Here is a 15,435-nt window from a genome sequence, read left to right as displayed (position 1 = left end):
GTGAGGCACAATAGACTAATAAATTAATGACTGTAAAGCCCGCACTGTACTCAGCCTGTCACTGGCGCTAGTGACTGCTACTGGCCGCGATACAGAGCCGGAACATAGCAAACATGACCCCTACGGGGGTGACCGGTGACAAGACGGCATTACTTTAAGGCTCAAAGTGTAATATACTTCTCTCAACCACATAATTAATTATAGATTCCCTATAAATATTGCTTTATATCGCGACGTGGCCACGCATTCTATCGTTTTTATTATTTTTTTGACTGTGGCGGAAGTGTGTCCCCCCTTTGTGTGTAATGGTACGCTCCAAGCAGGGAGCGGGCGGCCAGGCTGCTGAGCCTTCAGTAGTGCTCGGAGCAGCCGTGAGGAGGACGTGTTCCGGGGCGCTCCCTGGTGGGGTCTGCTGGTAGCAGGGTACACATGTCAATACATAGAGGAGGGGATTGGTGATACGAAGATTTGGCCTGAGCTGGGCAGGAGGAGCTCCAGACTGATGGACTGCGGAGGGTTCGCTGTGCTGGAAGCCCTGGAGCCGTGAAGTGACAGTGGGCACCACATCTAGACCTCCGGCCCTGCTCCTCTGGTACTGCTAAGCCCCCTCCCCTATTTCCCATCTGTGAGATCATGTGCATTCATTCATACTGCTGTGCCCCTGTCTCTCATTCACACTTCCTCTTTGCCCACCACAGACTTAACTATTTCATAGCCGGTCCCTGGGATGATTCTGATCCGATACCATCTGCCAAAATCGATACATGTAATTACTGTCGCCTTTAGGATCGATCATTCCTTACATTCTTCACATGATCAATAATCCAAGTCCTACGGAAAATCGCTATCGCATCCGAAAAACAGATTATTTACGATGTATTGTACTGATCGCCCACCTCCCAAATGCCTTGCACCCCTCTATATCCTGCGCAGAGTGCAGACCCTCGGCGATCGCTAATTAACCCCTCCATGGAGTATCATCTGATGGCACAATGCCTCTTGTCATTTCCCCCCGACCTCTCGAGAGCCCTGTAAATCTCATCCAGCCCGGTGTGTACGGTTTGCCTGTCACATCTGGCGCTCTCTGAGCTGCAGACGCTATTGCCTCATTCACATCTTCATTTCGGTATCAGCCACTTTATGGGGTGACATAATTTCTCCTCCCTTTTGAGCGATACTCTGTAATTATCTTGTTTTTCTATTGCATTATGTTTTTTTCTCCTATGCCGCTTACTTGTTAGCGGTGTATTTACTGCCATCCTGTCTATACTACTGACTCGCCTGCACCCGCTGTATAGCCGTCTTCTCTCTGCTCAGGAGGTACCTGAGCCCCATATCATCAATATCTGCATACGTAGTGATGTGTATATCTTGTCTCGTTCTATTTGTATAATTATTTTATTTCCTCTTGTGTTTTTCAGGTTAGGTTTGAGTGTTACAAGGACTGAAAAGCATCATCATCCACCATCAACATGTCCACTGTCCAGACCACTGTAGCTGACTTACGGTCTAGGGCTGGGGGTGAGTACTTAATGATCTATTATTTCACTTATATTCTAGTAATTACTAGTGCCAAGCCTTCCGTTCTAGACGTACAGATGACCGACTCAGATCTGCTATATAGTAGAATAATTATTTGCTATACTGATGCATTATATGTGAAATCACCGGTATAGCATGGTAGTGTATCAGCGAGCTGTGCCCTGCTGCATCTAACGCCTCGGGTGCTACTCTTGAAGATGTTGAGGCTAAGGACCCAAGTTGCGAAAAATCTGCTTTTTTTTTTTTTTTTTTTTTTTTGCTGTGAACTTAGCAAATTTAGCCAAAAAAAAAAAAAAAACGCAGCAAAATCTGCAACTAAAAAGCAGCTTTTCTGCAATTTTTATTTTTGCAGATTTTGCTGCGTTTTTTTTTTTTTTTTTTTTTTTTAGATCCAAAGCCATACTTTGGCTACAAAAGGAATGGGAAATGTATAGGAAGATCTTATACTTCTGCTTAAGCCACTCCTGGCTTTGGAGTCTGTAGCCCGCAGTAGAATATGCAAAAAATCTTGTGTTTCCACTTGGGGCCTCAGCCTAAATGGATATTCTAGAAAAACTGGGGGGTTAAAATGGAAAAGAAAAAAAACCTATCCGGGTGCCCTGTTCCATTCCATGTCTGGCCGGAGCGGATGTGAAGCAGCTGGCGACAGTGCAGTTAATTACTTGCCTCAGTGGTCACGTATTGAGTACCTGTCATGTCTAGCAGTGATGTCATCGGTCCCCAGTATGTGACTGCTGCAGCCAATCAGCTAAGCCGCTTTACTAACATCCCACAAGTGCTTGTATGGAGTGAAACAGGGAGGCCAAGTTCACACGGGGTGTTTTGGTCAGGATTTTAAGGCCGTATCCGCCTCAAAATCCTGACCAAAAAGACGGCTCCCATTGAAATCAATGGAAGCCGGTCAGTTTGTTCCATTTGTTCCGGCTCCTGGAAAAAAGAAGTGACATGCTCATTCTTCAGGCATCTCGCCTTGCGAATCCGCCTGAAGACACTCACGACTAGGCCCATTCATTGGGCCTAATCTGGAGCAGACTGCGCGCCCGCTGATCTGATATTGAGGAGAGGCTATCCATTTTATCTGGCTGGAAAACCCTTTTAAACGGGCTGTAGCACCATCCATGAAAACTTGTGAGCTTTGTCCTGGAAACAGAGTCACAACTCTCCATGGGTTGTGTCAAGTACTACAGATCAGATCCATTCACTTTCAATGGGGCAGTACCAGACAGAACCATTGGATAGCGGTGGCACTGTTCCTGGTACATGAATGTGTGCTAGATGTAGGAACTCATCTGTTTGGAGAACAGTGGTCTTCTCATGGCTTCTGGGAATGGAGATGTGACTGCACATGAAGGAGAGCGGGCAACGTTGGCTATTCTTAGAAGTCCCATAAAAGTGAATACTACTCAAGGTTGTTGTGAGAGGGGGTTTGGTACCTTCTGTTATTGAACAGATTGGCTAGGAATTTTTCGTATGGCCTGTCTGATCGGTGGGAGTGCCAACAGACTGCCCTGCATGGATCAGCGGTTTGAGGCTGTTACCAATTCCTTTACTGTAGACAGCACGGACCCAGAAAGAGTTGCTTACATGCCCTCTATAATGGCCCAATACTGATACTCGGGGTACTCCCATGTACATAATCATATCTATATTTGTAGATAATTAAAAGTTAAACATTTTTGCAAATATAAGTAATTAAAAATTCTGCAAAGTTTTAAAGATTTTCTCTAACTTTCTTAGCGGTGACAGTCTGTTTTCTTGATCGGTTGCCAATGGTTGTGACCACTAATGCAGAAACTTTCTATGGTCTGGGACTTGTCAGGAACCCAGCTATGATTTTCTTATTGTAACAGGGACACTACATGTATCTGAAGATATCCCGGCCACAATAAGGACATCATGGCGGATTTTCTGACCTTAGAAGGTTCCTGCATTCATGGTAGTATGCGCTGGCAACCGATCAAGACCACAGATATTTAGAGAAAATCTTTAAAACTGCGAAATGTTTAATGACTTATATTTGCAAAAATGTTTAACCCTTTAATTATCTACAAATTTTAAAATAATTCTATACATGGGAATACCCCTTTAACATCAGTGCAGTACTCAATCGTCGCTGCTATACAGGGACCAGGTCCAACTGCTTCTGGCTCCGTGCTGTGTCTACTACTGCTGTCAGAATTGGCTTGGAACAGCTGATCCCTGGAGGCGCTGCCAGTCAGCACACCCACTGATCAGATATTCATAGCCTAGCCTAAGAACAGGCCATGAAAAAAAAAAAAAAATCCTGGCCAATCCCTTTAAGATGGGATGCTGTAACAGTGCTGATACAACCATGACACATTTGAGCTTTCCTATAAGATTGCAGGTAACCTACTGTATAGTCCATACAATTACAGTCACGCTCTGTACCATATGCAGATGCCCCCCGTCTAATATTGTAGGATTTCGGTCCTATGTTTTATGTCACTGTGTATTGCAGATCACGCAATAAGATCATGTTTTCATGTCTTTTTACATCCTGTTCTCTAGTACATGGGATATAGTGGTGATGTGTATGTAGTTTGGGTCACTGGAAATTGCTTTTACTCGCTAGTAATGGTTTATCATTGTGTTCCTATGACACTTCAGATTCCTCTGTACGTGGTGAATCCAGGGCTCGCGTTCCTTATCTCTCCGCCGGCTGACTCCGCGTTCAATGATTGCTATTTGATACTGCAGTGTATCAGGCTTTGTCTGACTGCGCTTTTAACACAGCGTGATATAATGAGAGGACGAATTTTCTCAAGACGTTGTAAGGCACTTGTAATGTCCCGTATACACTGTGGCGATTTATCAAAACTACTGCAGGAAAACCGTAGCAAGCAACAGATACCAGGTTTAGAAAATGAATGCTGTAATAGGATTGGCGCTAGTTTTGTTATGCTGCATCTCCCCCGGTGTATTAAAACTTTGGCGTCTGATCTCGCTTACTCGTGGGTTAGTGTTGGGGTACATGCATGGCCTCTGGATTTCACTGACCTCGTGTCATTGTACAGCCTGTGGACATGGCACTTACTAACAAATGATCTTCCGACGGCGCAGTTTTCCCTTCCCTGGTACTTGAGCACTACATTTTGAGGTTGGTTATGATGCAGCCAGTGTGCAGTTTGGCGCCGTTTGGGACGGATTTTAAGTTGATTGGTAATGGTTACTAGAGATGAGCGAGTACTGTTCGGAGCAGCCGATCCGAACAGCACGCTCGCATAGAAATGAATGGACGTAGCCGGCACGCGGGGGGTTAAGCGGCCGGCCGACGTCAAAGCGGAAGTACCAGGTGCATCCATTCATTTCTATGGACCGTGCTGTTCGGATCGGCTGATCCAAACAGTGTTGGCTCATCTCTAGTTACATGATACTGCGGGTAAACAGTAGATGCTTGTATAGTTTTGTCGGTAAAATTGATGCTTGGATACAAAATTGTGTGACTATTACTCAGTTTGGAAACTGTTGTGCAGTAATACCGCCTGCCGCCCTATTTGCATCTGCGTTGTGGCCCGGTCTCAATTACCTGTATTACACTAAGGCCTTATTCACACAACACTGGCTGTTTCTAGGACCTTGAAAAAATGGGCAAATTGGTCCGTTTTTTAATGGCGGTCCATTTTTGCATCTTTTTTTTTTTTTCTGGTTTTTCCACTCTTGTAGTGTCTGATATTGAATGAGGATGTAATACCAGACTCCATGGTGTGATTTTTTTTTTTTGATAAAAAGCAGGTCCTTTTCTAATCCTGGACTCCTATTAAATTAAGAACATAAAAGATTCAATGCTCCTCTCGGCAATCCCTCTGCCAATTTGATGTTTATCAGGGTACTGCTGGTCTGTGCTTTTTAGTCGCAGCCAATCACAGGCCGCAGTGGTGACCCCGCCACCTCGGCCAGTGTTTGGTTGAGTAGGTATTTCCTGGTGTTCTGAGACAGGATGAGAAAGTAGAGACCAGCAGGGACCTGGTAAGTATCTGGGTGGCAGAAGGAACAGAGTACCACTTATTTTTATTATAATTATTATTATTAACATCAATCCGCACAGAGAACTAAATGATCCTGCAGTGTGTCTGTGTTTCTTTCTTTTTTAGTTGCTCTGATTCCTAGGATTTCTCTATCTGCCATGAGCTTCTATGTGTCTCTCTCTTGTTATACACTACTGTACCGTCTATGAAACTGTATCACTGAAATTTCCCCATTGTGGGACTATTAAAGGAATATCTTATCTTATCTTATTTTAGTCTTTATTCAGCCTCACCTGTAGAGCTGTATGGAGCAAAGAGGGAGTGAGTAGGATTATCTTGCTGGATAATTAATTTATATCCCCATTCTGTGCATTAGTAGCCTCTTATCTACAACCCCGTAGTGTTAAACACGCAAGGAATAGCAGAGTGAAACACCAGAAGCTATTTGAGTGTCTTTTCTAATCCCCCCTTCATAAACTAATATGGACGACGTAAGCTTGCTATATAAGGGCTAGATCACATGGGAACATGGAGGAGGATTTTGACAGCGGAATCCACGTCATAATCCTCCTCCATACAATGTTAGTCTATGTAGACTGCTAGCAGAGAAAAAGAATCGACATGACCTTTCTTCAGGTGTTTTCCGCCTGAAGAAAGCAATAGAAGTGAATGGGAGGCGAAAACCGCACGCTTTTTTTGCAAAAATAAGCGATGCTTTTTTGCAAAAACTGCGCGGAAAAAAAGCGATGCGGTTTTTTCAGCCCATTCACTTTACAGGAGGGGAAAACAGCCTGGCTTTTTTTTAAGCTGTTTTTAAAAGAAAAAAAGAAAAAAAAAAGCTCCAAAAAAAGCTTGGCAAGGTCCAAAAAAAGCTTCCAAAAAAAAGCTGGTCCATTTCTCATCCTGGGCATAGAATGGATTAAAAACAAAGGTCACTGCTTATTTCATTAACCCCTTCTGAGTTTGTTCTAGAGTACAAAGAGCGTTGCACTACCTGCATCAGAGCAAAGACCCCTGCATGCTTGATACGTCTCTATTCCAAAACTTCGACAGCCCAGATGCCTATGGATTGTACAGTATTTCCACGTAGTGCAAGGCGTCGATGTAGAACTGAAGCCCTGTCTGTGCGAAGGCTCCTTTCACTTTTGCATATTATGCAAACACTCTTGCCAGTTCCTATTCCCTGGAGCTATGAGGTAACCTATGCCATGCAGGTGGCACCAATTTGAGGCCTTTACAACATCTTTTATATGTCCCTGCACTTGAAATCTTAGGAGTATCATGCAGGGTAAGGACCACTGCACCCAAACGTAGTGCAGATTTGGTTTTTGTACTGTCTATTGACATATCTTCATTTCCATATGTATTAAGTGCCCACCGAGTGTGAGAAAATACATGTAGGTACCCGGGATCGCTGGATGAGCCACATCCGAGAGGGATAATATAGGAGCCGGTCTGCTTTCTATGGACTCGGCTGGCATTGCACAGCTTGATGAGAGCTGCCTGTATAATAATAGCCATCCTGTGATGCCAGGCGGTCCATGATGTGATGTATTATGATAGCTGGATGCAGTAAAGGTTGTGCCATCTCTGTCTACTCCGCATTGTGCCCTGACATTCATTTTCTCTCTGCTATAGCTGCAGATAATGAAGAATAAATAGTCCCGGGCGCTAGCTCGCACCTCTTACGTAAGTGCTCCAGTTACACATTCTCTGGCACATGACAAGCCGAGGTGTTAAAGTGTTAAAAATAAAATCCTCAAGATGGTTGGAAATTTAACGGTATATATTCCGGAACGCTGATGCAAAGACTTGTGGAGTTCTATGCGGAAGGTTCGCCATGTAGTTCTTGGCACCTTGTTACAGCGTCTTGTTGTCTTTGACACTATTAGTTCGTTGCTGAGAAATTGCTGTTTTTGTCAATATGTAAATGAGCTTTTTGGCGCAGCGAGGACGTCGCCGCTTACCTCTTTGGAGCAATTTTACTGAATTATCTCATTCCCGCACTTGGGTCAGTTCCTAGAGGGAGAATGAGATTAGGGACCAGTGTAGCAAGGATTAGCCCGGGTCTCAGAGATAGGCCTGTATAATAAGGGTAAGTTCACACGGGGTTTTTTGGTCAGGACTTTGAGGCCATATCCACCTCAAAATCCTGACCAAAAAGACGGCTCCCATTGAAATCAATAGGAGCCGGTCAGTTCTTTTTTTTTTCCAGGAGCCAGCTCCCAGAAAAAGAAGCAAGGTGCTCATTGTTTCAGGTGGATTCGCCTCGCAACATTCATTTGGGCCTAATCCGGAGCGGAGTGCGCGACTGGATGCTGGTTCACTGTACCGGCATCCAGTCACAGCTTTCCATATTTTGGTGTGGTCATATTTTAAAATTTAAGCTATAAAAACATATATGTAAATCATACCTTTGCGTGCACGGGGGGCAGTCGTGCACAAATCGACGTCATCTTCTGGCACGCCTACCTCTTCTTTCTTCTTCTTTCGGCGACGCCCTCTGGTCCTGGCTCTTCCCCGGCTTCATCTTTATCTTCTCCTGGTGGTTCAAATACGATTGGTTGAAATCTGGCCCGTGCGCAGTAGCGCTCCCTCCGGATTTAATGCGTACACTCCGGCACCATTTTTCTCAATGGCAGTGCCGCCAGAGTGTGTGCAGTAGCTCCGGAAGGAGCGCTACTGCGCACGCATCGGATTTCAACCAATCGGATTTGAACCGCCGGAATCAGATGAAGATGAAGCCGGGGAAGAGCCAGGACCGGATGGCGTCGCCGAAAGAAGAAGAAAGAAGAGGTAGGCGTTCCAGAAGATGACGTTGGATCGTGCATCACCGCCCAGCGTGCATGCAAAGGTATGATTTACATATATGATTTTATAGTTTTATTTTAAAGCGGGTGTTTCTGACAGTCAGTAAGGACCATCCTTCTGCACTGCAGCGCCTGTAGTACTGTACACTGTTTTGCTGATGGACTGTGTGAACAGCGGCCACTGCTGCAAATAAGCGGGGAAAAATGTCCATCATGGTCCTATCCCCATCAAAGGGAATGTCCAGTCTTAATTTATCAATGGAAAACCAGGCAGATTCAAGACAAGGACTACAAAGGACCCCAATCCTTTTTCTTTTTTCGTTATTTATTTTCTTTTTTTTTTTTAAAGAAACCAGACAACCCCTTTATGTCGGTCTAATCCTAGTGCACTTCCACCAGAGCAGTGACATTTAAGGGGCTGGATTGGATTTCTGACACAGATCCTCCTATTAATAAATGTTGGATTTGCCATAGATTATTCTATGAGCATGAGCAGTCCCTGTACATTTAGTATTATGCGCTGCTTTACTTAGGGGGCGTTCACACTACCGTCTGTGTCCGACAGCTAGTGTCCGATGCTAATGTCGGCGCAAAATCTTGTGCGGACATTAGCATCGGACACTAGCTTTGTCCGTTACATTTTGCATTGATTTAATGGGACATCGGGTGCGTTCTTTTACCGTCCGTGTCTTTCCTTAAGTGTCCGTTCACAAAGATGTACGATTTTTCAAGCAGACAGCAAAAACCTATTTAGGGTCTGTCCACACTGAGGAATTTGGAGAGGATTCTGAGGCAGTCTATTGCCTCAAGTTTCTCTCCAAATACCATTCCTATGGAATCCGCAACAAAGCTGAGTCTTGGCTTCCTGACAGTGGTTTTGTGCTGGCTAGCCTGCTATACAATAGGACGTAACAAGCCTCAGCCTCACGTCCTGGTTATGAGCAGACTGAAGAAAGAAGTGTCCATCACTGCCTCCCATTAAGGACAGTTTTCAGGCGGTATTTGGAGATGATTTTGAGGTGGAGTCTGCCTCGAGATGAGCTCCCTATTCCTCTGTGTAAACATACCATCACAGGGGAAAGTAGTCCCCTGTTGGCACATTAATCACTGGCAAAGGTGATCTGGATCTGCTAAAACTCTACAACTCTGGTATGCTGTGGGCACGTCACAATTACGTGATTGCAGGGTCCAGTGGAGGCAGTGGCATTTCCACTGTATAACAGTCATTAAGCGCTAAGCTGTGTGCACTTCACAATTACATGATTGCAGGGTCCAGTGGAGGCAGTGGCATTTTCACTGCATAACAGTCATTGAGAGCTAAGCTGTGGGCACTTCACAATTATGTGATTGCAGGGTCCAGTGCAGGCAGTGATATTTCCACTGCATAACAGTCATTGAGAGCTAAGCTGTGTGCACTTCACAATTACATGATTGCAGGGTCCAGTGGAGGCAGTGGCATCTCCACTGCATAACAGTCATTGAGAGCTAAGCTGTGTGCACTTCACAATTACATGATTGCAGGGTCCAGTGGAGGCAGTGACATTTCCACTGCATAACAGTCATTGAGAGCTAAGCTGTGTGAACTTCTATTACATGATTTCAGGGTCCAGTGGAGGCAGTGACATCTCCACTGCATAACAGTCATTGAGAGCTAAGCTGTTGGCACTTCACAATTACGTGATTGCAGGGTCCAGTGGAGGCAGTGGCATTTCCACTGCATAACAGTCATTGAGAGCTGTGTGCGCTGCAACAGAGAAGACAAAAACTCTTATAAACCACTTGTATCTTCTCCTCGAGAGAAGCCTCAGGCAGCTGGGCACCTGACCCAGTGTACATATACAGTGCAATGGCATAGGGTTAAGGGCCACATCTAGGCAACTTACATATACATCACGTGGTCATGGAATTAAAGGGATTATATAGGGTAAAAAAACCCCCAAAGAACTGCAACACTACAACTGTACATTGGTTGGCTGTTATAACAATTACTCATTGAAGTAAATGAGGCTAAAATGCAGTACCAGACACACCCTGTGGACAGCTGTGGCGCTGTTATGAAACTTAAGCAGCCAAATACAGAATTTCTGATCCGGTACCACCTCTTGAACTCTAGTAATACATTGTAAATGTGATTGGAATACTTTGTGAAGTTTCCATTAGTCTTTAGTTTATAAAATGCTGTATATTAGTATCCAGACGTCTTATCACATCACGCTGTCTGACAACCTCCTTCTGTTCTCTTTTATTGCTTCTAAGACAAATCTTTCCCACTTTGATTGTATTTTCCCTTTGGCTCAGAAGCTTAAGTATTGTCAAGGTTATTCCTACAACTCATATTGGTTGTAGACCTGATGGATAGGAAATCATCACCCGTCTCTTCTCTGCGGTGTGAACCAGTGGGGAGTAAATACCCGGCTGGGGAGTTGAAGTCAGTGCCGGAAAAACGGGACTCGGGTCCAAAATCTTGTTGTTATTATTATGTATTATACCATATATAGATATTGTATGTACAGTTTATTATTACATATTTACTTTTGTAGGAATTGAGATTTTTGGCAATGGCAAACACGCCATTTTTTTTTTTTCTCTTGACTTAAGGGTCCTTCGCTTTAGTTCGGCTTGGCATCATACACCATATTTGACACCCAAACTTCATCTCTATGTATATCATAGGTTTTGGCTATGCCATGTACATCAAAACCCTCTGTCTCATACAGTAGGTGTAGACTGAAAGCTTTCTGTTTGACCCTTCCAAGATGTGGAGGTGTCAGAGGTGCGAAGAGTAGAATGAGTAGAAACAAAATGCTTTGGTGACTCCTTTAAGGGTTTGCCCATGAGCTCGTATCCAGCCGGAATAAAGCTGCCCATCTACTGCCATTGGTTGACCTGTAGTTGTAGCAAAGTTTAACTTGACCTTTTTGCTTGATGTTGGTGATAAGATATCACAATGCACCTCCTTGATGTTGGTGCAATGTAATATGTTCTCTCAGAAAGCAAAATAAAAAAAAAAAAACATTGAAAGATTTGATTTAGATTTCGTCTCATACAGAATAGAGGAGGTGTCAGATTATTGGGGGTCAAGACCACTGGCACCTGTAGTAATGGGGGAAACAAATGTCTTCCTTTATCCTCCCTGTGAGTGATTGTTTCACTGGTTCAGGCAGTCCCATTGAAGTGAATGGAGTGCTGGGCATGTAAATACTCTGGTGCTTCATTCACTTTTGTTCCGGTTCCCCTCTTCGTTGGGGGTCCCAGTGGTTGGACGTTAATGCTTAGACACTATGTTGTGCATCAGTCATTGACTAGATTGCTCTATCCTGTGGATCAGTCATTGACTACATAGCTCTATCCTGTGGGTCAGTCATTGCTTAGACAGCTTCCTCCAACAGGTGCCATTTAAGGGGTTGTCCAGTTACAGACACCTATCACTTGTCCTATGGATAGCGAATAAGTATCTGTTTGCTGGAGGCCCCATCGCTGGGTCCCCTAGTAATCAGGACAACAATGCACCAAAGTCCCCCTAAAACTCCTTGTGAATGGAGCACCGGTGCACTTACAGTGTTGGCCAAAACTATTGGCACCCCTGCAATTCTGTCAGATAATACTCATTTTCTTCCAGAAAATGATTGTAATCACAAATTCTTTGGTATTAATATCTTTATTTATTTTACTTGCAATGAAAAAACACAAAATAGAATGAAGTTTTGGCAAACTCCAGCCTGGCTTTTTTATGTCTCTGGGTAAGAAGTGGGGTCTTCCTGGGTCTCCTACCATACAGTCCCTTCTCATTCAGACGCCGATGTATAGTACGGGGTGACACTGTTGTACCCTCGGACTGCAGGGCAGCTTGAACTTGTTTGTATGTTAGTTGAGGTTCTTTATCCACCATCCGCACAATCTTGCGGTGAAATCTCTCGTCAATGTTTCTTTTCCGTCCACATCTAGGGAGGTTAGCCACAGTGCCATGGGCTTTACACTTCTTGATGACACTGCGCACGGTAGACACAGGAACATTCAGGTCTTTGGAGATGGACTTGTAGCCTTGAGATTTCTCATGCTTCCTCACAATTTTGCTTCTCAAGTCCTCAGACAGTTCTTTGATCTTCTTTCTTTTCTCCATGCTCAATGTGGTACACACAAGGACACAGGCCAGAGGTTGCGTCAACTTTAATTCATTTCAACTGGCTGCAGGTGTGATTTAGTTATTGCCACCACCTGTTAGGTGCCTCAAGTAAGTAACAGGTGCTGTTAATTACACAGATTAGAGAAGCATCACATGATTTTTCAAACAGTGCCAATACTTTTGTCCACCCCCTTTTTTTATCTTTGTTGTGGAATTATATCCAGTTTGGCTTTTTGACAATTCTTTTTGTGGTTTTCCATTGAAGACAAATTAAATGAAGATAATAATACCAAAGAATTTGTGATTGCAATCATTGTCTGGAAGAAAACGAGTATTATCTGACAGAATTGCAGGGGTGCCAATACTTTTGCCCAACACTGTGTGTAATTGGTGCGCTGTTCACTTCTATAGGGTTACTGGAATTGTAATGGGCCCGCAGCCCTAGAGAAGTGAATGAAGCATCGGTCACACAAGTGCACTGGTGCTCCATTCACAAGGAGGCAGCTTTTTTGCTCATTTGCATATTTTTCCCCAGGGATCTTCCATGACCTCTCTGTTTGCAGACTGCCCATAGACGTAGGCAAACACTGACCCCCCCCCCCCCCCCCCCCCCCGGCCTCTATATTAAGCCAAATGTCTCTTTCTGACTGATGGCTAGGGCTTTGCACTTGGCACTGAAATGCTCTACTATGAGATATGTGCTGTGTATTAGATTTCTTTTGGATACAGGATTACTATGAAGATTCTGAAACCTTCCCTGAACAGAATAGGGAGTTTGTTATTATACATGCAGTCTCTCTGTCCCTGGATGGGTGCTGGGTTATATATCTGCACCCTGGCAGTATACATGCTCTCGTGCAATGAGTATTTCCCCGTATCTTATGAGAGTCCTAGGCTTCCTGAGCTCCGTCATTTAACCTCCCAGCTTTTACTGCAGTGTAATAATAGATTTCCTCATACTATTACAGGCCTGTCTTGGGATTATTGACTCAGGTATGTAAAGGAACCTTTGGCCTTTCTGGAGCGGTAATGACTGTTGTGTCTGGTGCGAGCGATGGTGTATGTGTATGAGCGACATACTGGTTCTGACCATGGGTGATTGTGCTGTCCGAGATCTGAGGTTCCCTCCTAATCTGGGTGTAAACACACACGCCCCATGTGCTGCTTCTAATTCGGGATGTTGTTCAGGAAGTGCCCAGTCTATTTTAGGAAATGGGTAATGTGGACGTCTGGTTGCTGACTGATAGATGGAGAGGTCTCATGATTTCTGCTGTGTGCGTTGCTTTTTGGGGTGCAGTGTAGGACGTGCATCCATCTTTATCTCCGGGACTAGTTCCCTTTAGCGCGTTTCTGTATATTAGTGCTGAAGTATCTACTACTAGGACAGGCCCCTTAGGGAGGATGTATGACACATGATGTAATAGGATGGAACTAGAGGATGATAGCTGGCTCAGCATTGAGCGCTCATCCCTTCTGATAGATCTTGTGATGTTCTCCTGCACCCCAGTCCCTATAGACCAATATAATGTAAGTGCCATGGCCTAGAATCATGGAATATTTCTAGCATACACTTGGATTTTTTTTGGCAATTCCTCTTTTGGCTACACAGAGCAGTGCATAAATATAGCAGGCGTCTCCATCTTGTGGCCCTTGAAGAACAGTCGCTCGTTCCTTCACTTGCATTAACCCCGTGATGTTGCATCCTTCTCATTATAATACAGCTCTCTGGAATAAATTCACACATTTGCTATGTCTGTCAAAGCCTCCATGGCAAAAATAACAAACTGCATGGGGTCTGTCGAAATGTGAGCATTCAGTGTGACTAAAGTGTGAGATTGTGTGCGCGCAAAACATGCGTATAATGGACAGTCATTCAGGGCTCCATGATGGGGTAGGCGTCATCTCATCCACTTGCATTGGAGGTGGAATTTCAGTGGAATGTGCTTATAAATCTTGGTCAAATTCCTGAACGTGTGAACAGACCCTTATTGTGCCTGCGTTGTATTTGTAATTCAGAAACATTTTGTTGCATCAATATATACATATATATTCTCTGGTTCACATCTGTGTTCGGGCCATTCCGTGCATGAAAAATGCAGAGAGAAAAGTCCTGCAAGCATCACTTTTCTCTCCGCAGAAACCACACGGACTCCATTACTCTATGGGGTCTGCGGGTTTCCTGCAGATTAGGTTTCCATTCAGGGGGTCCCCAAACGGAAACCCATGCGCAGATGTGAAGCGGGCCTCAGGATACAATATACTGCTCATATAGGTCCTGCTTTACTGCAGCAATGGATAAACCGTTCTGTGCTTCCACCATCAGCATGAGCCCAGGCGTCCTCTACATCGCATTGTGTTCATCATATTATCCGGAACGTTTTGTGGGTCACAGCAGTAACTTCCCAAATAATTTCTCTTATTTTCTCTATTATTTGCAGTCATTTTTCACAGATGATATGTTGAACAGAAGGTAATGCTGTGACTATGGCATACAAAACGGAGTAAAGCCAGTGTTGTAGCCATGTTACATGCCCCCGGGTGTAGTTATTGAGAAGATTGTCTAGACTAGAATTTTTATATGATAAATTTTCAACCCCTGTGCCGCGTATTATATTTTTACAGTCATTTTGGGTGGTCATCTCAGAGGTTATTACTGGGTTTTAATAGCCATAGGACAGCCCTATAGCATGACCTAAGCGGTGGTCCAACTTGTTTGTTTTTGTCACGGGGGCGGCTATGCTGTCCTTTGTCACGGGTGCGGCTATGCTGTCCTTTGTCGCGGGGGCGGCTATGCTGTCCTTTGTCGCGGGGGCGGCTATGCTGTCCTTTGTCGCGGGGGCGGCTATGCTGTCCTTTGTCGCGGGGGCGGCTATGCTGTCCTTTGTCGCGGGGGCGGCTATGCTGTCCTTTGTCGCGGGGGCGGCTATGCTGTCCTTTGTCGCGGGGGCGGCTATGCTGTCCTTTGTCGCGGGGG

At 44.6% G+C, this 15,435-nt stretch overlaps 1 protein-coding gene across 5 annotated transcripts in view; it reads left to right on the top strand.

The window, feature by feature from the left end:
* Positions 1-345: 345 nt before the first annotated feature.
* ATP8A1 (ATPase phospholipid transporting 8A1) overlaps positions 346-15,435 on the top strand; it is a 165,481-nt gene continuing 150,391 nt past the window's right edge. For 4 of the 5 annotated variants that reach the window (XM_075261481.1, XM_075261466.1, XM_075261473.1 and 1 more), the window contains exons 1-2: positions 346-592; positions 1,422-1,521. In XM_075261481.1, coding sequence (XP_075117582.1) covers positions 1,473-1,521 — 49 coding nt within the window. In that variant the 5' untranslated portion in view covers positions 346-592; positions 1,422-1,472. Of the gene's footprint in view, positions 593-1,272; positions 1,321-1,421; positions 1,522-15,435 lie in introns of those variants that run through there. The other variant, XM_075261459.1, reaches the window with a different exon arrangement.

The sequence above is a fragment of the Leptodactylus fuscus genome, chromosome 1, assembly GCF_031893055.1.
Source record: "Leptodactylus fuscus isolate aLepFus1 chromosome 1, aLepFus1.hap2, whole genome shotgun sequence".
Taxonomy (NCBI): Eukaryota; Metazoa; Chordata; class Amphibia; order Anura; family Leptodactylidae; genus Leptodactylus; species Leptodactylus fuscus.
This window is presented reverse-complemented; position numbering and strand designations above follow the sequence as displayed.